Raw genomic sequence first — 26,306 nt, forward strand, 5'->3', positions numbered from 1 at the left:
TGAATGGCCTAACCAAGCAGTGGTCCTTTCTGCATCCCATTAGTTGTTTCAAGAAAGCCTCCAATAGTGGAAAGGAGGTACGTTTGGCAGCTCTGTAGGGAATTGCTGCTGAGCAAACAGTGAGGGTGTGATTCTCTCTGAATATGTATCAATGGGGAATCAAAACTGTTTAAAATGCAAACAAAACCCTTTACCCTATGTCACTTCACCCAGGCCACTTCAGTTTGCAACATCTAGGGGGATGGCGAATAATATTACTTCTTAAGGACTAACTTTTTAAAGGAAAGATAAATCCACTCAGATGACCCATGAGCTAAGCCTTCACTTATTATATCATCTTTAAACAAAACAGAAGCATATGAAGGCTTAAATCTGTTTTGTATTATTATATGCTGGTTTGCTGCATTTCGTTAATAGCTCCTTTTCAACTTCCAACAATATAATCTTTTCAAACCTCAGACAAGAATTGATTTGCATTCAGCCACTTCAACAAAACTTTAAAGGAGTGTTTTTGATTCTGGACAGCAAGGCACAGCTCATCATATCGAAAGAGGGACACTTTGATCCTGTGTGATACTGTTCAGCAGAGGCGGTGGTGAATACCATACAGTAACTACCTGACAATGGTTTGCTGTGGCCTGACCTCAGTCATTTGTTGTATTGATCTTTGAAATGTTAAATCTTCACCTCACAGATCAAACGTGTACCATGAGTAAGACATCTGGGGGTTGGACTTTCAAGTAAACTTTTGCAAACATGAATAAGAGAGCAGACCAAAGCAGCTTTCAAAATAACCTCCTTCGCTGTGACTTTTCTCACCCTCCCATTGCAGATTTAACTGATTCAGTCCAGTTCACGAGGTCACAATAACATTGAGGACTGGAACCCTGGGCACAGTGGGGTGGCACTGCTGTCTCACAGCGCCAGGGACTCGGGTTCAATTCTGACTTGGGTCACTGTCTGTGTGGAGTTTGCACGTTCTCTTCATGTCTGCATGGGTTTCCTTAGGGTTCTCCGGTTTCCTCCCACAGTCCAAAAGACATGCTGGTTAAGTGCATTGGCCATGTTAAATTCTCCCTCAGTGTACCTGAACAGGCGCCAGAGTGTGGCGACTAGGGGATTGTCACAGTAACTTCATTGCAGTGTTAATGTAAGCCTACTTGTGACACTAATAAATAAACTTAAAGAACTTTGTTCAGAATCATTGAGGGCAATTTTAGCCTAACCCAATCTAATCAGGAAAGTAATGGGATCGGATACAGCCCTGATTTTACACCCCACCAGATTATTCCTCTCCATTAAAGTCAGGGTATGTACCACAGTGCATATGAGTATATGAACCTGCAGGGGCAATAGATGGTTGGATTTATTGGTGATATTTCATTTTGCAGCCTCTCCACTAGATAGATATTTTTCATTTGATTTTTTGTCACATGGATTAACATACAGTGAAAAGTATTGTTTCTTGCGCGCTATACAAAGCATACCGTTCATAGAGAAGAAACTAAAGAGTGCAGAATGTAGTGTTACAGTCATAGCTAGGGCGTAGAAAAAGATCAACTTAATGAAAGGGAAGTCCATTCAAAAGTCTGACAGCAGCAGGGAAGAAGCTGTTCTTGAGTCAGTTGGTACGTGATCTCAGACTTTTATATCTTTTTCCTGACGGAAGAAGGTGGAAGAGAGAATGTCCATGGTTCATGGGGTTCTTAATTATGCTGGCTGCTTTGCCGGGGCAGCAGGAAGTGTAGACAGAGTCAATGGATGGGAGGCTGGTTTGCATGATGGATTGGGCTATATTCATGACCTTTTGTAATTCCTTGCGGTCTTGGGCAGAGCAGGATCATACCAAGCTGTGATACAACCAGAAAGAATGCTTTCTATGCTGCATCTGTAAAAGTTGGTGAGAATTGTAGCTGACATGCCAAATTTCCTTAGTCTTCTGCGAAAGTAGAGGCATTGGTGGGCTTTCTTAACTATGGTGTCAGCATTGGGGGGGACCAGGACAGGTTGTTGGTGATGTGGACACTTAAACTTGAAGCTCTCAACCCTTTCTACTTCATCCCCGTTTATGTGGACAGGGGCATGTTCTCCTCTACACTTTCTGAAATCAATGACAATCTCCTTCATTTTGTTGACATTGATGGAGAACATAGAACATAGAACATAGAACAGTACAGCACAGAACAGGCCCTTCGGCCCACGATGTTGTGCCGACCTTCATCTGAAACCAAGATCAAGCTATCCCACTCCCTACCATCCTGGTGTGCTCCATGTGCCTATCCAATAACCGCTTAAATGTTCCTAAAGTGTATGACTCCACTATCACTGCAGGCAGTCCATTCCACACCCCAACCACTCTCTGCGTGAAGAACCTACCTCTGATATCCTTCCTATATCTCCCACCATGAACCCTATAGTTATGCCCCCTTGTAATAGCTCCATCCACCCGAGGAAATAGTCTTTGAACGTTCACTCGATCTATCCCCTTCATCATTTTATAAACCTCTATTAAGTCTCCCCTCAATCTCCTCCGCTCCAGAGAGAACAGCCCCAGCTCCCTCAACCTTTCCTCATAAGACCGACACTCCAAACCAGGCAGCATCCTGGTAAATCTCCTCTGCACTCTTTCCAGCGCTTCCACATCCTTCTTATAGTGAGGTGACCAGAACTGCACGCAATATTCCAAATGCGGTCTCACCAAGGTCCTGTACAGTTGCAGCATAACCCCACGGCTCTTAAACTCCAACCCCCTGTTAATAAAAGCTAACACACTATATGCCTTCTTCACAGCTCTATCCACTTGAGTGGCAACCTTTAGAGATCTGTGGATATGGACCCCAAGATCTCTCTGTTCCTCCACAGTCTTCAGAACCCTACCTTTGACCCTGTAATCCACATTTAAATTTGTCCGACCAAAATGAATCACCTCACATTTATCAGGGTTAAACTCCATTTGCCATTTTTCAGCCCAGCTTTGCATCCTATCTATGTCTCTTTGCAGCCTACAACACCCCTCCACCTCATCCACTACTCCACCAATCTTGGTGTCATCAGCAAATTTACTGATCCACCCTTCAGCCCCCTCCTCTAAGTCATTAATAAAAATCACAAAGAGCAGAGGACCAAGCACCGATCCCTGCGGCACTCCGCTAGCAACCTGCCTCCAGTCCGAAAATTTTCCATCCACCACCACCCTCTGTCTTCGATCAGATAGCCAGTTACCTGTCCAATCGGCCAACTTTCCCTCTATCCCACACCTCCTTACTTTCATCATAAGCCGACCATGGGGGACCTTATCAAACGCCTTACTAAAATCCATGTATATGACATCAACCGCCCTACCTTCATCAACACACCTAGTTACCTCCTCAAAAAATTCTATCAAATTTGTGAGGCACGATTTGCCCTTCACAAATCCGTGCTGACTATCCCGGATTAATCCGCATCTTTCTAAATGGTCGTAAATCCCATCCCTAAGGACCTTTTCCATCAATTTACCAACCACCGAAGTCAGACTAACCGGTCTATAATTACCAGGGTCATTTCTATTCCCTTTCTTAAACAGAGGAACAACATTTGCCACTCTCCAGTCCTCTGGCACCATCCCCGTGGACAGCGAGGACCCAAAGATCAAAGCCAAAGGCTCTGCAATCTCATCCCTCGCCTCCCAAAGAATCCTAGGATACATTTCATCAGGCCCAGGGGACTTATCGACCTTCAGTTTATTCAAAACTGCCAATACATCCTCCCTCCGAACATCTATTTCCTCCAGCCTATTAGCCTGTAACACCTTCTCTTCCTGAAAAACATGGCCCCTCTCCTTGGTGAACACTGAAGAAAAGTATTCATTCATCACCTCGCCTATCTCTACTGATTCCATACACAAGTTCCCACCACTGTCCTTGACCGGCCCTAACCTCACCCTGGTCATTCTTTTATTCCTCACATAAGAGTAAAAAGCCTTGGGGTTTTCTTTGATCCGACCCGCCAAGGACTTCTCATGTCCCCTCCTAGCTCTCCACAGCCCCTTTTTCAGCTCATTCCTTGCTAACTTGTAACCCTCAATCGAGCCATCTGAACCTTGTTTCCTCATCCCTACATAAGCTTCCCTCTTCCTTTTCACAAGACATTCCACCTCTTTTGTGAACCATCGTTCCCTCACTCGGCCATTTCCTCCCTGCCTGACAGGGACATACCTATCAAGGACACCCAGTATTTGTTCCTTGAAAAAGTTCCACTTTTCATCAGTGCCTTTCCCTGACAGTTTCTGTTCCCATCTTATGCCCCCTAATTCTTGCCTAATCGCATCATAATTACCTCTCCCCCAATTGTAAGCCTTGCCCTGCCGTCCGGCCCTATCCCTCTCCATTGCAATAACAAAAGACACCGAATTGTGGTCACTATCTCCAAAGTTCTCTCCCACAACCAAATCTAACACTTGGCCCGGTTCATTTCCCAGTACCAAATCCAATGTGGCCTCACCCCTTGTCGGCCTATCCACATATTGTGTCAGGAAACCCTCCTGCACACACTGCACAAAAAGTGCCCCATCCAAACTATTTGACCTACAAAGGTTCCAATCAATATTTGGAAAGTTAAAGTCCCCCATGACAACTACCCTGTGACCCCCAAACGTATCCATAATCTGCTTAGCAATTTCTTCCTCCACATCTCTATTACTATTTGGGGGCCTATAGTAAACTCCTAACAACGTGACCGCTCCTTTCCTGTTTCTAACTGCAGCCCATATTACCTCAGTGTGCATATCCCCCTCAAAGTGCTTTTCCGCAGCCGTTAAACTATCCTTGATTAACAATGCCACTCCTCCACCTCTTTTACCAGCTTCCCTACACTTACTGAAACATCTATACCCCGGAACGTCCAACAACCATTCCTGTCCTTGTTCTACCCACGTCTCCGTAATGGCCACAACATCGTAGTCCCAAGTAGCAATCCATGCCCCAAGTTCATCCACCTTGTTCCGGATGCTCCTTGCATTGAAGTAGACACACTTCAACCCACCTTCCTGTCTACCGGTACCCACCCTTGACCTTGATACCTTCCCCAATACCTCACCACCCTCAACACTGACTTCTGGACTACAACTCCTTTTCCCACTCCCCTGACAAATTAGTTTAAATCCCCCTGAAGAGCCATAGCAAATTTCCCTCCCAGGATATTGGTGCCCCTCTGGTTCAGGTGCACCCCGTCCTGTTTGTAGAGGTCCCACCTTCCCCAGAACGTGTTCCAATTATCCACGTATCTGAAACCCTCCCTCCTGCACCATCCCTGCAACCACATGTTTAAGTGCACTCTCTCCCTGTTCCTCAACTCGCTATCACGTGGCACCGGTAGCGTACCAGAGATGACCACATGTTTTGTCTTTGCTCTCAGCTTCCAGCCCAGCTCCCGAAATTCCTGTTTTAAATCCCCGTCCCCTCTCCTACCTATGTCGTTGGTACCAATGTGTACCACGACTTGTGACTGTTTCCCCTCCCCCTTAAGAATCCGGAAAACACGGTCCGAGACGTCACGGACCCTGGCATCCGGTAGGCAACAAACCATCCTCGAGTCTCTTTTGCTGCCACAGAACCTCCTATCTATCCCTCTAACTAACGAGTCCCCAATAACTATTGCCCTCCCGCTCTCCTCCTTACCCTCCTGAGCCACAGGGACGGACTCAGTGCCGGAGATCCTCTCACTGCGGCTCACCACTGGTATGTCGTCCCCCTCAACCGTATCCAAAGCGGAATACTTATTGCTAAGGGGAACGACCACCGGGGATCCCTGCACCGACTGCTTCTTCCCAGCCCCTCTCACCGTCACCCATCTATTTTCATTTCGCGGAGTAACTGTATCCCTGAAGCTTCTGTCTATGGCCATCTCTGCATCCCTAATGATCCTAAGTTCCTCCAACTCCAGCTCCAGTTCCCTTACACGGTTTTGGAGGAGCTGCAGATGGATGCACTTCTCACAGGTATAATCAGCAGGGACACTGACGTCGTCCCTCACCTCGAACATAGTGCAAGAGGAACATTGCACTGCCTTCACACCCATCCCCTCTAGATACCTTGCCAGTACCAGGTAGAAACAGCAAAAAATGAATTAACTCACCCCTGCTCGCCCTTTCTGCCTAAGCCCTGTGAGCCAAAGCCCTACAGCTTTCACTCTGCCTCCTGCTCACTCTGCTGCCCACTAACGACGCTGCCCGCTCAAAAGTGCGGCCTACTTTTAAACCCTCCAAAAACCTTCCCAGACTCCTGCTGGGCCCACTTCCTGTTTTTAAAAAAAAAACCTCCGATTTTTTACACAAATTTAACTTAAAATAAATAAATAAATGTAGTGAACACACCAACTGCCTTCTCCTCAGCCTGGTCCTGTGGAGAGATTATTGTTGCCGCACCAATTCACCAGATTCTCTATCTCATCCCTGTACTCTATCTCATCATTGTTTGAGATCCGACCCACTACAGTGGTGTCGTCAGCAAACGTGAAAATCAAATTGGAGGGGAATTTGGCCACACAGTCATAGTTATATAAGGAGTATAGTAGGGGGCTGAGAACACAGCCTTGTGGGGCACCGGTGTTGAGGATGATCATGGAGGAGGTGTTGTTGCCTATCCTTACTGATTGTGGTCTGTGAGTTAGGAAGTTCAGGATCCAACCACAGAAGGAGATGCCGAGGCTCAGGCCACGGAGTTTGGAGATGGGTTTCATGGGAATAACGGTGTTGAAGGCTGAGAATTTTTCATAGAATTGGTATCATTGACTAATCCCATGAATGGACATCCAGAATCTGCCTTCACCAGCCAAATATCTAAGCAAATGTATCAAGACCTGGAGGTCTTGAATATGGAATGTCACGTGGCACCTTATTAGCTACCTGTCTTCATCAAAATGCACTTTAATTCAGACTGCAAAACATTACAAACTAAAACCAATTTATTGAACAAGTTAAATGAACAATCAGTGTATCTATAGCAATGGACAAGACAAGCTTCTCAGAAAATCAGAAGCAGAAGTCAGCTTTAGTTTCCCAGGTAGAGCCAAGAGGAGCGGGAATGTTCCTTTGGCCATCACAAACATCTCTATCCACCATACTTCCCAACTGTGAGACGCCCTCAGAACCCACAACCCCACACCAACTGCAGTGCGCTTAGGTGACTATTGACCATCTGATTTTCCACAGATTGGCAGTCACCTCCCATTCTCCTCCCACCAATTCTGTAAGAAAGTCAACCAGTGATGTATTAATCAGACCTCTGGCCTCATTAGAAACATAGAATCCCTACAGTGCAGAAAGTGGACATTCAGCCCATCAATTCTACACGGACTCTCTGAAAGAGTATTCCACCCAGGCCCTCCCCTTCCCCCCTCTCCCTGTAACACCCGTGCATTTACCATGGCGAATCCATCTAACTGACACATCCTTTTTTTAAAGTTTATTGATTACTGTTACATGTAGGCTTACATTAACACTGCAATGAAGTTACTGTGAAAATCCTCTAGTTGCTACACCTCAGCGACTGTTTGGGTACACTGAGGGAGAATGTAGCATGGCCAATGTGCCTAACCAGCACATCTTTCGCACTGTAGGAGGAAACCAGAGCACCTGGAGGAAGCCCACGCAGACACGGGCAGACTCCGCACAGACAGCAACCCAAAGCCAGAACCCAGGTCCCTGGCACCATGAGGCAGCAACGCTAACCATTGTGCCACTGTGCTGCCCCTACTGCAGCTGAGCTGGAAATGGAAAACAGCCGGGAGTTAATCGAAGCCTCCATGTTTAGTTTAGACATGTGGTTGAAAGAAAAGGGAGTCGAAGAATATGTTTAGGGGTCAGCTCATGGGATTAGGATGACTGCTTGTGGGGAGAATAAGTACTAGTATGTGCTAAATAAATCTGTTTTTGGGTTATAATATCATAAATATAAAGTTACTGTTTCAAAATTGCATCTGGCTCTAATGTACATACAACATTTCAGCTCCCATCTGCCTTTTCGCTAGACATAAATATGCCATAGCACTGTGTTAAAGAGGAATCACCCCCAATGTCTTGATAGGGTGGCACAGTGGTTAGCACTGCTGCCTGACAGTGCCAGGGACCCGGGTTCAATTCCAGCCTCAGGTCACTGTCTGTGAGAAGTTTGCATGTTTTCCCCGTGTCTGTGTGGGTTTCCTCCGGGTGCTCCAGTTTCCTCCCACAGTCCAAAGGTGTGCGGGTTAGGTTGATTGGCCATGCTAAATTGACTCTAGTGTCAGGAGGACTAGCTAGGGTAAATGTATTGCGTTACGGGAATAGAGGCTGGGTGGGATTGTGGTCGGTACAGACTCAATGGGCCGAATGGCCTCCTTCTGTACTATAGGGATTCTATGAATCTATGATAATATTTATCCCTCAATCATCATCACTAAAAACAAATGATCTGGCAAGTATCCCTGCTCTTTGGGGGTCTATGTGCAAATTAGCTGTAAAGCACTTTGGAATGTCCTGGGATAATGACAAGCACTATACAAACGATACCAAAGTATCATTCCTCCCATTTCAGTCTGTTGGGCCTTCTTACACTTTGTCTCTGGATCTTCTGAAGTGGCAGATGCCTCCGTGGGTTTACTTGTTCCGTCACTGTGCTAGACACTGTCTGGGCTCCGTCTGGTCTCTTCACATCTGAAAGAATGCTGAAATTCAACTTGGAAAACAAAACTTCCATTCTATAATTTTACCACAAACAATCTCAATTTAGCACCCACATACTAATTTAGACACAGAGCTCTTGATACCAGCCAGATGATGAGAAACTAATTGTGAGAATTTCTAACAATCACTATGCATCTCTTGACTGATACTTGTCTCTCTCTCTCTGTTCTGATTGCTTCTGCTTTTCATTAAAATTGGAAAGGCTTAGCTCGTACAAATAATGTCAAACAACTAATTTCAGAGATTGACTTTTAAATTGTGATTAAAGATAGTCATTAGGTAGTAAGGAACATGAGTATTGCTGAGAAATTAGATGTTGGTCGAAGCTTTCCGTCTTGCAGTCATCAGGATAATTTGCAAGAATACCAATGTCAGGGAAAGCAACAAAATTATACTGTCTGAGAAGAGAATTCTGATTGGTTGGCAAGTGGACTCTGATTCGTAGAGGAGTTGCCATGGAGAATGCACAAGTTGAGGATGACTGACAGTTGACTGCCAAGCATTGTTTGAAATTTAAACCAGGCAGCTTGACTGGTCAAGGTTTTGCCCTGAGGAATGAACCTTTGCTGTCACTTATTTTATTTAGATGAAATAGGCACAATGTGTGTAGATGTTCTTTCTGTCTGCAAAGAACAGGGCCCTATGTATTAATATATGTAGCTTCTTGTACACGCAAATGTGCCACACCATGAGCCTAATTGGTTGTCAGCATAACACTTAGCACACTGAAGATTATTTAGCAAATACTGTCCAATTGCAGAATATCACTGTTTTGAGTTTTACAAGCATAGGTTGGTTGGGTACGGTTTGTACTTTGCCCATTGTGAACAGTGGAAGGGATATGCTGTTTTATATGATCTGCCAATCTTTGGGACATACAGCCTACATATCTAGCATCACACTGGCACTGAAATTCATATACACATGACTCATTTGTATGATAGGCAGAATGTCTCATTGGCTTAACAGCAGCATCCTATTAGTGTTGAATACCACTTGTGTTGCTGCTACTTAGTAGCAGTGTGAAGCAGCTAGCTTCACCTTTTGCACAAACATTTTGAGATACCTTCCATTTTGGGGTAACCTGAAGTCGATTAGAACTTTTCAGGGCTGAAAGTGACAACCTTAGGCCGTTCATGAGTTTGCGTGATATACAATGCAAAATTATTTGATCAGGGTAGCCATTATCCCACAGGGTGCCTTTGATGCACCCTATTTCAGCCATAACATTGCACCTGTTTCTGCTAAACAAAATAAGTGACAGACATTTGCTGGTCATTCCTCAGGGCAATGTCTTGACCAATCAAAGTTAAGCTACCTGATTTAAGTTTCAAACAATGCTTGGCAGTCAACCATCAGTCACCATCAACTGGTGCATTCTCCATGGCAATGCTCCACCAATCAGAGCCCAACTGCCAACCAATCAGCATGCACTTCTCATATAGTATCAATTTGTTTTCTCTTACATTGGTATTCTTGCGAATTGTCTTGATGAGTACAAGACAAGTAGCTTCAACAAAACATCTACTTCCTCAGCAACGCATAGTTAAGGAAAGAACTTGCATTTATATGGTGCTTTTCCCAATCTTAGGAGATTCTAAAGTACTTCACATCAAGTAAATAATATAGTCACTTTTGTTATAATACTCTCTTAATAATCTAAGAAACTAGCAGCAGCTAACTAACAACTTTTTAAAATGTGGAATGAATTCCAAACATAGGCAGAAAATAGAAGTAAACCTGGAGTTAGCTCAAGGTCTGGGCTATACCTTATATACATGTAAATAGTTTTGTTACCAATACTCACTACTGTTCACCCTTATAAGCCTTTGACATCTTTGTAAGACCTACTGAGCAAACTCTTACAACATGATGGCAAATAAAAAAACAAACCCAGAAGCAGGACAGACACTAGAGTCTGGAAACACTAAAAGAACAGCATCCTGACTGACTGAAGTGCATCTGAATCGAAGGCGCAACCGGAAATCAGCTAAGAAGAATCTCAATTGCAGATGTGTTGGCTCAAAGGTGGAAGAAAAGTCCATTGAGCAGTTAAAGGACTCCATCAGAGCACATGGAGGTCTAATGTGAATCCACATCATTTGCAGAGTCAAAAGACCTAGCCAGGTTGAGCAAAAAATTCAATTCCAATGCTGAATTCGCCTTTAAATGTTTTCAGGTTATTAATTAATCAGAGCAGTCAGTTTCATTAATCACCACAGCCAGCCCAATGCTGAGTTCACCGTACCACATGGCAGCTGAGCTCCATTGGAAAAAAGCTCTCAAGTTTTAAAGACTCAACCACTGCCAGGAATTGTCCTTTAATCACTCTAACATTCTCTAAAAATGGTCTAAAGGTCCCAAATCTTTGATTTTTAAAATTTGCAGCAATGACAAAAAAATCAAGTCTGCAATTGCTGTACGAGCCCACCAAAACCCAGCAAGTGTGGGAAGAAGTATTGAAAAAACATTTACCGCATCTTTAAAAGTTAAACACAATTTAAAGCTGTACTTGCCTGGTAAGCAACCATGGATAATAAGTCAACCCCACCAGATCAATTTGGTCTGATACAAGGGCCAGACCAGGTGCAGATTTGAAGGCTTTGGCAAAAAACAATTTTCAAGAAACGTGATAGCTTCAGGATTAGATAAGAAGACAGAGGCTGAGCAAGTGAATACACTACTGTACTTAGTAGGTTCAATAGCCGATGACACCATTGTGATCCAAGGAATAAATGTATCTACAGATAAGTTTGAAGATATTCGGAAATCCTTTGCTATCTACTTTAATTTTAGACGTAATAAAGTTTTAGAGTGAACAAAATTCAACAAGTTCAACAGCCTGAGGAGCACATTGGACGGGATTTTACAGCCTCGCCATCCCAAAACCACAAGATCCCACCTGAGGTCAATGGGCCTTCCCACGGTCTGACCCTTTACCGTCCGATTCCTGAGGCGGGCAGGACGATAAAATTCCGGCCATGAACTCTTTCCTAAAGAAAATTTAAAGATTGGCTAAAGGCTGTGACTATGGCAACCTTAAATCAGAGCTCATACATAACTGAATAGTAGTCAGAGCGGCAAATGATCCACATTTGGACGATATTACTGACAAAAGAAGATCTGACTCTAGAAAAGGCCATCCAAATAGTTAGGCAGCCTGCAGTTTGCCAACAACACCAATCCAGTTTACATGGTAAGATTAAGCCATGTTATAGACTAGAGAAACCCCCAACTGTGCAACTTATCAAACAACTAAAGGTCAGGGAGACTACAAGCCATGGGAAACCATACCAAAAGAGACCATATCAGCACTGTGAAGCCAAAAGATCTCATAGGTGAGAGAAATATCCAGCAATCTCTGTGCAGTGTTTCTATTATAACAGGCTGCAGCACTTTAGTAAGCTGTGCAAGTCTAAGACATCGTGACATGTGGAGGATCCCAAAACAATCCATGAGATTCAAGTAGCAAGGTTGCAAGATGAGGCGTGTGTCTGCATTCATTGTTACTGTCAACAAGAGTGACCACAGCAGAGGTCAGGGAGGAACATTGTGAAAATATATTTTGAACAGCAGAAACACTTCACCGTGATAGATGATCCACAAGAACTATTATACTGTAAACATGTTGGGTAAAGACTTGGTGGAGGTGCAGCAAAAGGTTATTTGGCATAACAAGAGGTAATGTGGGACTGGAGAACAGTACTGTCTACTATATGATGTAAAGGATCATATGATAGAAACCTGGGGCAAGAGTGTGCAGAGACCTGTGTAGAAGTAAGCATAAAGTTCACTCATAGTCTGAGCTATACCTTGCAGATATATATAAATAGTTATGTATTACCAATAAACGCAGCTGTTCAACCTTACAAGTCTCTGCATGAGACTTCCTGAACAAAATGTTACAACAGGTCAGGCAGTAGTTGTGGAGAGAAGCAGAGTTAATGTTTATGGACATAGGTGACCCTATGGCCTTGTGATACATGGAAGTCGAGGGAATCCTTTTCACCTCAGGCAGTAGTTTAAAAGCAGACAATTTGAATTCCCACATCTCTTCCCTTCGCATTAATGCTGCTTACTTTTGATGAGAAGCTCATCTGCGCTGACAGGATAAAAATCTCCAAAGTCAGGAAAGGAGAAAATGAAGGGCCAGTGAATAACAGCCTGATTTTTAACTGCCTACCCACATCATTCTTGCCTGTGAGTTCAGGGTAACATTGACCCCCAGTGACTTGAGAACCAGCACAATACTTTGAAGTTTACCAATAGATGCTTTTTGGCTCCCCAAACTGCAGTAAAGATTCCTATTCTAAGCATTCCACTTTATATCCTCTATTCTTTTACAGCCTTCCTGTTCTGCTGAGCTCTCTTTCCGGTTATTTTGCAGACATTACATTATCTTTTCCAAACATTGTTGTTTTATGCAAACACTTCACATGCTCATGTTGAATTCTCTATGATTTATTTTACTCTAACCCACATGCAATAGCTAATTTAATGTATGCATTAAAAAAGGTTGCTCAGAGAGATTTCGCACAAGACCATGTGGAATTCAGGTAGCATCCAGGTGCTCAGTTTTGTGGGAGACTGGAGAAGCTGGGGTTGTTCGCCTCAGCACAGAGAAGGATAAGGGGAGGTGTGATCATAATTACGAAGGGTTTTGATTGAATAGTTAGAGGGAATCTGTTTCTACCGGCTGAGAGCTCGATAACCAGAGGACACAGGTTGAGGATGATTGGCAAATGAATCAAGGAGGAGAATTTTTTTGTTTATGCAGCAAACTGTTGGCCCAGGTTTGGCTGTAACAGGATATCTAACAGCATCTGCTGTTACCGAGATTTCCCCTTGCATGTTTAGGTTTTAATTTTTTTCCCGTGGCAAGTTGCTGAAAGTACTAACTGTTAAAGTCACAATGAAGGAAAGTGAGCATTTGTGTATCTCATCAACCAATCAGACAGAAGAATTATGAAATGAACAGTGCAAAGATGATAAAATATTAGAGACGGGGAGGAAAGTAAATTGTGAAGAGGACATGAGTCTGCAAGGGACACAGGTTCAGTGAGTGGGCAATAATTTGGCAGGTGGAATATAAAATGGGAAAATGTGGACTTGTCCACTTTGGTAGGAGGAATAGTAAAGCAGCATATTATTTAAATGGAGAGAGGATGCGGAGCTTGGAGGTACAGAGGGATCTGGGTGTCCTGGTACGTGAATCAGGAAAAGTTAATATGCAGGTACAGCAAATGATCAGGAAGGCAAATGGAATGTTATTGTTTATTGCAAGTAGAATGGGATATCAAGGTAAAGAAGTTTTGCTACAATTGTGCAGGGTATTGGTGAGACCACATCAAGAGTACTGTGTACAGTTTTTGTCTCCTTATTTAAGAAAGGAAAGAAATGCATTAGAAGCAGTTCCGAAAAGGTTCACTTGACTGATACCTGGGATGGGGGACATGGGTTATCTAATAAGGAAAGATTGGACAGGTTAGACCTGCATTCATTGGAGTTTAAAAAATTGAAAGCTGATGTTATTGAAACATATAAGATCCTGAGGGGAAATGACAGGGTGGATGCTGAAAGGATGTTTCCTCTTGTAGGAGAGATTAGAATTAGGGAATACAGTTTGTTACGTATTTGTATTGATTTCAAGAAAGCAGCACTGAAGCTACAATGAGCACTACATAATAATATCACATCACCAATTGCTAGCACAGGTAACTGTGCAGAGTAAAGAAGCACCCTGTACCAAACACACCCCGTTAATAAAGCTCTGTTAGTTTGTCAGCCTCCATGCCTCCTAGCATCAATCCTGCAGAAACACAGTTCAAAACTAAAGGGTCTCGCATTTAAGATGGAGATGAGAAAAAATTTCTTCTTTGAGGGTTGTGGTTGTAAATCTTTGGAACTCTCTCCCTCAGTCAGTGGTGGAGGCAGGGTCATTGAATATTTTTAAGGCAGAGGTAGATAGATTCTCGACTAACAAGGGAGTCAAAGGTTATTGGAAATAGGTGGAATGTGGAGTTGAGGCCACAATCAGATCAGCAATGATCCTATTGAATGGGGAAGCAATCTTGAGGGGTCCAATGGCCTATTCCTGCTCCTACTTCATATGTATGTTCATATATATTCAATTTGCAGCAGTTCAGGAAGAGAACTCAAGAGAAAGAAAGATTGGATTAAAAGAGAGAGGAAAAATAGGAAGGGAAAGTAATAAATTTGACATATTCAAAATCCCCGACAGAAATGAATACCCGTGGGAATGAGAATCCATATTCGCAATAATTAATTTTCAGAACCAGAGAGGTTCATTGGCAGTAATTAACACTTGGCATATTGTTAAACATGTGCTTTGCATTGAAATGGCAATACTTGAAATCTACCATGGTTACAAAGGTACTCAACATGTCCAATGTGTTTCCATTGGGAGCCAGAGAGCAAGATGTTGCAAATAACAGAGCAGCACATCTCAGAGAGCAAAATTTGAGTTTGCACATTTTACTATGCATCTGCCCCTCAGCTGAAGTTGCTGTAGTTTTTGTGCATAAATAATGGGAGCACCATTAGCCTCTCCAAATCTGGCCCTAAAGTAAAGTTAAAGTTTATTTATTAGTCACAAGTAAGGCTTACATTAACACTGCAATGGAGTTACTGTGAAATTCCCCTAGTTGCCACACTCCGGTGTTTGTTCGGGTCAATGCACCTAACCTTTACTTTAAAAAACTTTACTTTTATTAGATTTACTTTTATTTACTACATGCACCCTACATGATCTGGGAAAGATTGCCTGAAAAGGTGACGGAAACATATTCAGTGGTTGCTAACAAAAACGAATTGCAGATATACTTGAAAGAAAGGAATGGTGGAACTATGGGGGAAACCAGAGGAGTGGGTCAACTTGGCTAGCTCATTCAAAGAGCTAGCTAGTACAGGCATAATGGACTGAATGGCCACCTCTAGTGCTGTAAGATTCTATGATTCTAAAACAGATACATATTTGAAAAATATGCTCCACTGTTCAGCTGCTTTGCTTGGACGTAGATGTTCCCCACACAGAAATAAGACACCTATAAATGACTGGGCAAAAAAAATCCATATAAGGCCCATGTCCCTTCAAGAGCTCCAGAGCTTCTCCTTCACTTTGGTCAGGCAATCCTGGTGTAAGCAGCGAGGGAATCATGCAAGGAGACATTTAAATCTACTTGCATATGATAATGATACTTTCCCTGCACAACACACCACAGTGTATCAGGTTGTCAAAAACCTCCCTCAGTGCCAAGCCAACAGGCGTCACTTAACTGCCAGACATGCCTGTCTTGAACCGCTGTGAACAATCCCACTAACATCATTGCTGCCACAAAGATAATGATGAAGAATATGCAAGATCTTTCAGCTCATCAACTCTCCAAATAAACATATTTTCAATTAAAGTAGCGCACTTTTATAAAGCAAAGGAATGCCCCCTGCGCCATCAAAGAAAAAATGATGCTGGAGAAATCTCTGAGTAGATGTCAGTTTAAACCTAGGTTGAAGCAGTTTCTGGACTATTTGGTATTGTGAAGGTTGGATTATTTAAATCTCGGCTGCTGAATGGTGGGAGATAACATACCTTGCAGATGAGATGGGAAACTGAGAACCAGTCTGCCCTTTTGAGTGGATGTAAAAGATTCCAGATGGGACTATTTCAAAGTCGAGGGGGTGCAGCCACCACTGACACCCTGAGCAATATTGGTACCCACATCCCACATCACTAAAACAGATTATCAGGTAATTAATTATCTGTGGGACCTCATGGTACACAAATTGGTTGATACACTGCTTCCTCACATTACAACAGGGACTACATTTCAGAAATGCAGTCTGTGCTGAGGAGAGTGCAATGTAAATATTAAGTTCTTCTATTTCAATTTTTGTCATGAAAATTTCTGACTGACCGTGACTAAAGTTGCTCTCAGCAGTGGAATTGTTGAGGGGAGGGGATCTTCTCTAGTAATCACTTAAAATAATCCCCCCTCCCCACCTACCTTTCAAGGCCCACTTATGGGTGTCTGCCTTTTACAATCTGCACTCGTTTGTTTGCTTTCTTGTCTGCCTCCACTGGGACACACACAGTCTTTTCCTGTTGAGGAGGGTCAGCAATTCAAAACAATGCATTGCAGCCTTGCCTCACAAATCACGTCAGCCAGTCCTCGGCAATGAATGTCTGCCTTTTGATATATTTCATTTATCTTACAGAAAGAAGAGGGTTCTCTGCCTGTTCTCTGGTCTGGTTCTCTCTAGTTGCCCACCCATATCCCCTTCCCCCCAGCCCAGGACAGACTGACATCATCTTCCAAAACTGCATGGAATCATAGAATCCCTACAGTGCAGAAGAAGGCCATTCAGCCCATCGAGCCTGCACCGACAACAATCCCACCCGGCCCTATCCCCGTAACTCCACATACTTACCCTGACATTAAGGGACAATTTAGCATGGCCAACCAATCTAGCCTGCACATCTTTGGACTGTGGGAGGAATCCGGAGCACCCAGAGGAAACACACGTAGACACGGGGAGAACGTGTGAACTCCACACGGGTTGCCAATTCTGATCCAGTTTACGCCTGGAGGTTTCAACACATGACCAACCGACCTACCAGATCAAACTGTCTTCTTACCTCCATCTACAATCATTCTAAAGCTAGTAAACAAAAGGCTTCAAAGCGAATACAAAAAAAGCATGAGTTTTTAGTAACACCTCTGACTTTTCACCACATTTCACACAGCAGCAAGCAGGAGATTAACCTTTAATTCATTGAGATTTCAGGACAATCCTGATGGGTTGGCAAGTCAAATGTGAGTTGAACTCAACCAGCTTCAATGGTTAAGTAGTCTCCTGTTCTAGAGATAAATAGGTGCAAACATGTGTACTGACCAGACTGAGGATAGTAAACTCCAATGCGAATCATTCATTCTCTGATGCATCTCCTTGCCTGGCTGTGCCATCATTTGGAGATGCCAAGTGAACACCACATGCATTGGCACAAGGATTGGAGGACAAGTCAAACTAGGTCAGCTTTGCGCAACTGATCGCCTCAAGATTAATATTGGCAGAAACATGAAGAGATTGTCTCAGACAGCTAGAGAATGATGCTTCATGTGGGAAAGAGCCCAATGAATTCTCCTGTCAGTATGTAATACTGTTATTGTTCAGATTCTGGGAGAATTTGTCATATGCATCAATTTATTCAACTCGCTGTCTTATACATTGTATATACACTTGGCTATACAATGACATTGGTGAAAATAAATCATACCTTCTTCCCACTAACCTAAATAAAAAGCTGAAGTGAGTTTTATATTGAATTTGTGTACATTGCAGGATTTGCCACAATTTGACTTTGACTCTGAACATTTAAGGGTTGACTTTAATCCTCCCTCCCCAGCAGAAAGAGTGCAGGCAAAGGGATAAAATGGGGGGGTTGTGCTGCATTCCTGCTGAGCTCCCATCCCCTCCCCAATGATTTATATTTACCTAATATTAGGCACAGAAAGGTCACCTGCCCCATAAATTCATAGAATCCCCACAATGCAGAAGTTGGCCATTCAGCCCATCAAGTCTGCGCCAGTCAACAATCCCACCTTGGCCCTATCCCTGTAACCCCACATACTTACACTGCTAATCCCCCTGACACTAAAGGGCAATTTAGCATGGCCAATCCATCTAACCTGCACATCTTTGGACTGTGGGAGGAAACCGGAGCACCTGGAGGAAACCCACGCAGACACAGGGAGAATGTGCAAACTCCACACAGACAGTCACAGATGTATGCAAACACCACCTACAAGTTCTTTTCCAAGTCACACACCATCCTGAATTGGAAATATAACAGCATTCCTTCACTGTCAGTGGGTCAAAATCCTAGATCTCCCTTCCTGACAGCACTGTAGGTGTACCTACACGACATGGACTGCAGTAATTCAAGAAGGAAGCTCATCACCACTTTCTCAATTGAACGAGGTCCCTGGTGCTGTGAGGCAGCAGTGCTAACCACTGTGCCACCCAGTCACCCACCACTGGAATGAGAGTTGAATTTCATAGAATCCCTACAGTGCAGAAGGAGGCCATTCGGCCCATCAAGCCTGCACCGACAACAATCCCACACAGGCGCCATCCCCGCAACCCCATATATTTACCCTGCTAATTCCCTTGACACTGATGGGCAATTTAGCATGGCCAAGCAATCTAACCTGCATATCTTTGGACTGTGGGAGGAAACCGCAGCACCCAGAGGAAACCAACATAGACACGGGAAGAATGTGAAAACTCCATTGAGACTGTGGCAAAAGAGCAGGCCAGAGGCTGTGAATTCTGCAGAGGGTAACTTACTGCCTAATTCCCCAAAGCCTTTCCATCATCTACAAAACACAAGTCAGTAATGTGATGAAATACTCTCTACCTGCATGAATCCAGCTCCAACAACACTCAAGAATTTCAATACCATCAATGACAAAGCGGTCCACTTAATTGGCATCCCATCCTCCACAATAAACATCCAACACCAACACACAGTAGCAGCAGTGTGGATTGTCTACGATATGTGCTGCAGGAACTCACCAAGTTTCTAATTGACAACATCTTCCAAACCCACAACCTCTACCACCAAGAAGGGCCAGGGCAGCAGATGTATGTGAACACCACCAGCAATTTCTTCTCCAAGTCACACACCATCCTGACTTGGAAATATATCGCCATTCCTTCACTGTCGGTGGGTCAAAATCCTGGACCTCCCTTCCTGACAGCACTGTAGGTGTACCTACACTGCAGCAATTCAAGAAGGCAGTTCACCACCACCTTCTAAAGGACAATAAATGCTGGCCTTGCCAGCAATGCCCACATCCCATAAATGAATATAAAGAAAAGGGAGAGGTGATGTCATCGACCGATTTACGTCTCATAAGAATGAGAATTTGAAACTGGAGGCATTGTGGAGCAGTTCAGCGAGGATGGGATAACAGACAAGTAGGACATGTTCCAAGATACGATATATGTCATCAAGTCTTGGATGCTGGGGGTTGGAGGATAGAAGCTGGTGGAGAGCATTGGAGTAATTGAAATAAAAACAGAAAATGCCCGATAATCTCAGCTGTTCTGGCAGCATCTGTGGAGACAGAAATTGAGTTAACTCTTCGAGTCCATGTGACCCTTCTATAGAACTCCTTACAGTTCTGTAAGGGGGTCACATGGACATGAAACTTTGGGTGATATTTAGTGGGCCCATGCACCGAAGATGGAAATCCCATTATGGCTGCTAATTCTTGCGAGAGGGACATAATGGGATTTGCGCCAGTGAGATCTCGGTTTGAGATACCAACTCTGATGAAGGGTCATCTAGACTTGAATCGTTGGCTCTATTCTCTCCCCACAGATGCTGTCAGCCATGCTGAGATTTTCCAGCTTTTTCTGTTTTTGTCTCGGTTTGAAATCTTTCCTTTCCCCCACTGGCGACGTAATCAGGTTCACACCCAGAAAGGACATGAACCTGATTTGAATGAATTTAAATATAATTAAAAGGCTCAGCATCGTATTGTCCAGCTCTGTGGAATGCTCCCTCCCAGCAGCATAATGTTATGCCAGCACGATTCATTACTGGTTTCAAAAACAACAACCAGTCAAGATGACCGCACTGGGAGGGCGGAGGTGCCTGGAGGCCCTGGGGTTTGAGGGCCAAGGTTGAGCACTGCCCCCTGGCACTTTGGCAGTGTCCACACCAGAGTGACGGCATAAACCATGCCCCCAGATTTTTTTGACCGTGCGTCAGAAGATCTGGTGAGAAAACATGACTGTGTTTCTGGAGAGAAACACACCGGTTTTCAGTCAGAACCTGGTACTTTGCCATTTTTTTTAAAATGCTGCCCTTTAACTCTGCTTCTCTCTGCAGATGCTGCCACACCTGCTGAGTTTATCCAGCATGAGCTGTTTTTATTTCAGATTTCCAGCATCCACAGTACTTTGCTTTAATTAGAGTTATTGGGCAGGATTTTACAGCCTCACTTGAGCAAGACCGGGAATTCCCACCCAAGGTCAACGGACATTTCTGTTGTCCGCCCCAAGCCCGCTCCGATTCCGCAGCGGGCAAGGCGATAGAATTCCAGCGATTGAGTCTGGAGGTGGCAACCGAATGAATGAATATTGCCAACATCTGGATTTGTTGTATTGAGAATTATTGGTTAGAATCTATTACTTATTACTTTCCTATTGTTTTTAGAACCACAGGAAACAAAAATCATGAAGCTGAGAGACTCTTGTAGATATTTACCTAGTTACTGTTCAATATAACCTGTAACTGGTGGGTTATACACAGTCCATGTGGAGGAAAGATTGTTCTGAACTGTTTTTATTACAAAATCACTCAGACAAAGAGTCTCACATCTGTATTGCTGCAACACATAATAATCAGAACAGTTCTTCCTTCATGTTCAGTACTTCCAAGTTACAGGTAGGTACCCAGATGCGGTTTACACCAGTCCGTGCTATGAAAGGTTGAGTCTGTAGTTCCTCATGTTTTGCTTCTTTCCCACTTAAACATATCAATATCTTTCTCTCACATTTTGTTTCAGATCACTGGGTCAGTGCATTGCTGGCCATGCTTTCAAGCAAATTACATCACTAAACACCACAGATTGCACAGTAAAAGTTATGCCATAATCTTCATGATTTGGTGTTAAAACGAAGCGGTGAGTATAATTATTTCAAGAGCTGGTAAGAGTGCAGTATTAGAAAGGAAATTATCCAAACAATGAAAAAGCTGGGAGTGAACATGGCCTTCCCAAAATAGCCACACAATCGTCTCTGCCTTACTTGTCAGGAGTCCAGATAAAACAGTGCCAAGCACTGACTGACATCATGGCACACGTCACCAACTCACTGAAACACAATAGGACAGAGCCTGACGGAAGAAATGAGCGTTTTGTACAGGCGATGGTAATACTTGGGTATCACGTCTATCTCCCCTGATTATATCTTGTGAGGCTCAACTCACACCTGTCAGGATTGCACATATACAAATGCTCAAGTTTACAAAGCTTCAGAAAATGGATCCTAAATTCAACTCATCCTATTTTCATTTTATACTTCTCAGTTTCCTCGTAATATCCAATATTAGTTTAATAGAACTGCTCTGAAAAGGCTTCCTTTTTAGAACCTGTGAAATGACACCATAAAAATAAAAGGGTCCTTTAAGGAACTCTGTCTGATGAAATCCAAAACTGTACAGATTTGGCTACTGATCAAACTAAGCAAGTTAATAAAAAGTGAACAGTGCGTCTGTGAGGGTGATTTAAAGATTTGATATTTGATCTTACCTCCTACTTTCTCCCTGCAAGAAAACACTCAGTATAAGTACTGCTGCTCCCGATCGCTTTCCATACACTAGTGCACAGGTGTGTGCTTGCTGGGTGAGGACTGAAATGGCTGCATGTTTTGTTAGCCTGATTCTCACCATCCAGGTTTGTACATGAAGGATGCCTGCCTTGGTAGGGGTCTGGGGATTTGATCATCAATGAAACCCACAGCAGAGAAAGGGAAAAAAATAAGGTAATCATAAAAGAAAAGTTATCTAATTTACATCAATAAAGAAACAAAGGACTTGCACCTCAAAATGCTTTACAGCTACTGAAACATTTTTAAAGTGTTGTAGTGTAGGAAACATGACAGCCAATTTGCACACAGCAAGCTCCCACAAACAGCAATGTCATAAGTCCATGTGATCTTTTATTGATATTGGTTGAGGGATTCAAATTGGCCACAAATGCTGGGGAGAACTCACCAATGTTCCTGTAAGCTCTGCAGCTCTGTGGCTATGCAGCATAGTCCCTGTGCAGTGAACTTCTGTGCAGGCCACACATGAGTCAGCCCCTTTAAATTACCATGTCACAGCCTTTCAAAAACATTTAAAGGGGCCATGCACATAAACATATCACCCAAAAATTCAAAAGAAATTAGACGGAAGTTAGGAGCACACCTACTTTTCTTCAAAATCATTCCATGGGAACTGTTTCCATCCATTCAAGAACAGGGTGTAATATCACATTCAAAAGACAGCACCTCTGACAATGCAGCACTCACTCAGTACTACACTGGAGTGTCAGTCTAGGTTTCGTTCTGCTTCTATCTCTGGAGTGGGACTTTGAATCATGATCTTCTAGCTCAGAAGCAAAGCCACTGAACCAGGGCTGATACAGTGAATAATGACTCCCGTGGTGAGGGTCCAGGGTGCTGATGACAAAATGGAGCCCATAGCAAAGAATTGAAGAAAAATGAAGGAACTGTAAATGGCAACATGAACAATGTGATTGTGACTGGAATTCTCCAGCCACTCATGCCCCACTGCCGCTGCCAGCGAGAAGAGAATTTGGCGCTCAGCCACATCTTCATTCACTGCAGCGGGCCCAGAGAATCGCAGCTGCTGGCGAGATTGGAGAATCTGGCCCTACATCTTTGGTTACATGGGGGTCAAAATACTTATCCTCAGAATAAAACAGATAACTTATTACGTAGAAATGCTAGTCTGGTCATTATTTTGTTAGAAATTGTTGTTTGTTGTTAGGAACTTGACACCAAATAGTGCTCAACATACAATAAAGCAAATGACTGCACACTGCAAAAGTACTTCAGTGGCTGCAAAGTGGTCTCGGACATCCTACGGCCATAGAAAGGTATTATATAAGTGCATATTCTTACTTTCCCTCAGCATTCATTTCACACTGTCACAAATTACATTTAATTACTAAGAAAACCTTTACACTTTTTTTATAATTTTGACCATAAGTACTTGCTGTACTTTGTCTCAACACAAATTGAGCAAATCTGCAGGCAAATAATAGGTCATTTACTCCTGTTCTCTGAGATTTTATTCAGAAATCTCATGTATAAGGAGGGAACCAGTTTCTTAGCTCTGGGCTGCAGGTTAAATCAACACAGTTCATTCAGTTCGACCTCTTGTCAGGTTGTAGATAAGTATGAGAAATCTCACGAAGTTATTCAGAATAAATGCGGACATCCACATTATCAACCAATCCGTAGAGAAGTTCCTTTAAGGAGAATGCACAAAGTTTAGGAGGAAAGAAATTGAAATGTGCTGGAGGAACTTAAACATTGATTTGATTTTGCAGTGGAGACCAAATAAATATTTTGTGACCAGCACTGTAATTCAGCTTGGTGGTCACAAAATAACATATTGTTAAAGAGCAATTAGCTATGTTAGAATACTATTAGTCAGCTATGTGATAAAAAGCCTTTCCATAATTATAACTATGTCATAACATTATGGTGTTCACTTAATAAAAACCATAGGACATTTTTTTTTCTTGTGTGTATGAGTTTTGAAAGAGACTTTGCAACAGGATGTGGTTTAGCACTGAGCACCAAGCCTGGCCTACACCAGGTTTCCTGTTAGGCTGTGACTATTAAATACTGGGGCCGTTATCTCCCTGCTGTCAGGCCCGGCTAACAGTAACGCTTGTCCTTAGTGCCTCACTTCCTTGGTTTCTTACAGCATTTCCTGAGCACAAATTGATAAACCATTGACATGCTTTGGAAGGGGGAAAAAGGCACAGGAAGCTGATGTTTAAACTCTCAGTCTTAACGGGGCCTGGAAGAGAGAGGAGAGAAGTCTCCCAATTTGTTTCCTACAAATCTGGAGCTGTGCGAACTTCAGAAATTGATGCCAAGCGGTTAAATTGTCCCTGGTGAGAGGACGAAAAAGGAACGCTATCGTCTCTTCCCACACACAATGTGGAGTGTGCAAAAGTCAGTGCTGCTACCAAAACTGCCTGAAACGCCGTGTCAGGATGTGAGTCTGCACTGCCTGTTGGCGTAGGCAGATTCACTGAGATTTTGTTTATTTTCTCTCCCTGAACTGATGGTTGTTTGCAGACAGCTCTCGTGTGGAGCAATTTGAGGCACAGATTATCCAAGTCACCTTGCTCACCCATGAAGAACAAGGCAGCAAAACAGAAAGGAAAACGAAAAGGTGCGAAGGACACAGCGTTTGGTTGCGACCTGGGCGACTACTTACTGAACTCTGGACAAGATGGTAAAGTAAAAAAAAACCTTTATTCTGTTTAAAGTGGCTGCTTCTGAAGGGTGCTGATCTGTGCATGACAACCAGCGCTTCTCTTGCTGCTAGCATTGGTGAAAGAAGTGTTTTATCCCTTCAACTAAATCGTACCAACACTAACTAGGGAATGGTAGAAACTTAAAATCAAGTGGGTCCTTTGTATTTTACAGTCTGATTATAATGTCAAAATGTGAAACTTCAAAAGAATTTGCATGCAAGTCCCAGACATTAGGAGGCTTTGCGGTTAATCCCAGTCAGTTGATTTTGAATCATTGCCTCTTCAGACAGTTGAACATCCCCTGACCACCTCTCCTCTCCGTCCCTGCTCAACTCTACAAGTGGTTTGGGGGAACAGCATTCACACAAGCGCTCTGTTTATTCTATACAATATGTAGCGGCGCGACAAGTCCAGCGAATAAAACATTCATGCAAATCAAATCAATCGATGCAGTAACATGAATGTGTGTCAGTGCATTAGCCAGGGACTCCTACACTCGTAGAGCAATTTCTAGGAACGGTGTTCTTTCCCCTAACACTGTGCCCTGGAGTTATTTTGTTAAATCAGGCAGCTAATCCTAGCAGCAGAAAGTTGTCTCATTAGAGAGGTGAGAGAGGAGGCTGGCTAGCATTGGGGGTTGCCAGGGCCAGTGTGGAGTCACCCACCCCCCCCCCCCCCCTGGTCTGTAGACTGCAGTTGGGAAAGGTTCTGACTGATTTCCAACAACAGGTCAGAATCTTTGGCTGGTTCCCAAACAGCTGGCAAACACATTTCTCTTCGTGACTGCGCGATTCAACGATGCCGCGGAAGGAATTTGACGGCTGGAAACTGTCGGCTGCTGGCAGGTGGAAAAAATAATAATTTCTGCAAAAAAAGTTGGAGGGGGGGTTCAGATGAGGCTGGGGGCGGCTGGAGAGCATATTGCGTGGGGGGAGTCTCCTCTACATTTCTTGCAGATCATGTTCTCCTTTAGAAATTCTATCCTGTTTATCAGCAAGGACTCAGCAAGCCCCCACTGATTGCTGAAGGAACAATACCTCATGTATAAACACGCACACTCCTCTAACAATACATATATATTACACATGAGTAATCAGCTATTGCTCAAATCGAGTTGTTTACCCAAAAGTGCAAGGAAGGAGCAAATCAGTCTGCCCCATTGGTTGGAGAATCACTGGAGATTGCTTATATCATCTCTGTCAGCCAGGGACTTTGCTTCCTGTTCGGTTTGTTGGGAAACAAATGGTTTTTTTTAGATTAAACTTCCACTTGTTTGAACACTGAGCTCCTTTCTAAACTTGTAAAAGGCAATAGCAGTGCAATGCTACATTAGGAAAAGTGTTTCATGTCTGTCCACCATCCAAGTTCAGTTACTGACGGGTGCTCAGGAAGGTTAAATGATTCGAGTTTTTGTTTGCTCATTTTAGGGAAGAAGGTAGCCTCGATGGGCCGAAGGGCCTTTTCTGCGTTGTGTGACTCTATGATAAAGCAGGGGATGAGAAGCCAGGAGGGAG

At 43.4% G+C, this 26,306-nt stretch overlaps 1 protein-coding gene across 1 annotated transcript in view; it reads left to right on the top strand.

Moving 5' to 3' along the window:
- Nucleotides 1-24,215: 24,215 nt before the first annotated feature.
- Nucleotides 24,216-26,306, top strand: part of arhgap31 (Rho GTPase activating protein 31) — a 97,500-nt gene continuing 95,409 nt past the window's right edge. Inside the window, exon 1 of the mRNA XM_078232452.1 lies at nucleotides 24,216-24,770. Coding sequence (XP_078088578.1) covers nucleotides 24,668-24,770 — 103 coding nt within the window. The 5' untranslated portion in view covers nucleotides 24,216-24,667. The remainder of the gene's footprint in view (nucleotides 24,771-26,306) is intronic.

Source organism: Mustelus asterias, chromosome 17 (assembly GCF_964213995.1).
Source record: "Mustelus asterias chromosome 17, sMusAst1.hap1.1, whole genome shotgun sequence".
Classification (NCBI taxonomy): domain Eukaryota; kingdom Metazoa; phylum Chordata; class Chondrichthyes; order Carcharhiniformes; family Triakidae; genus Mustelus; species Mustelus asterias.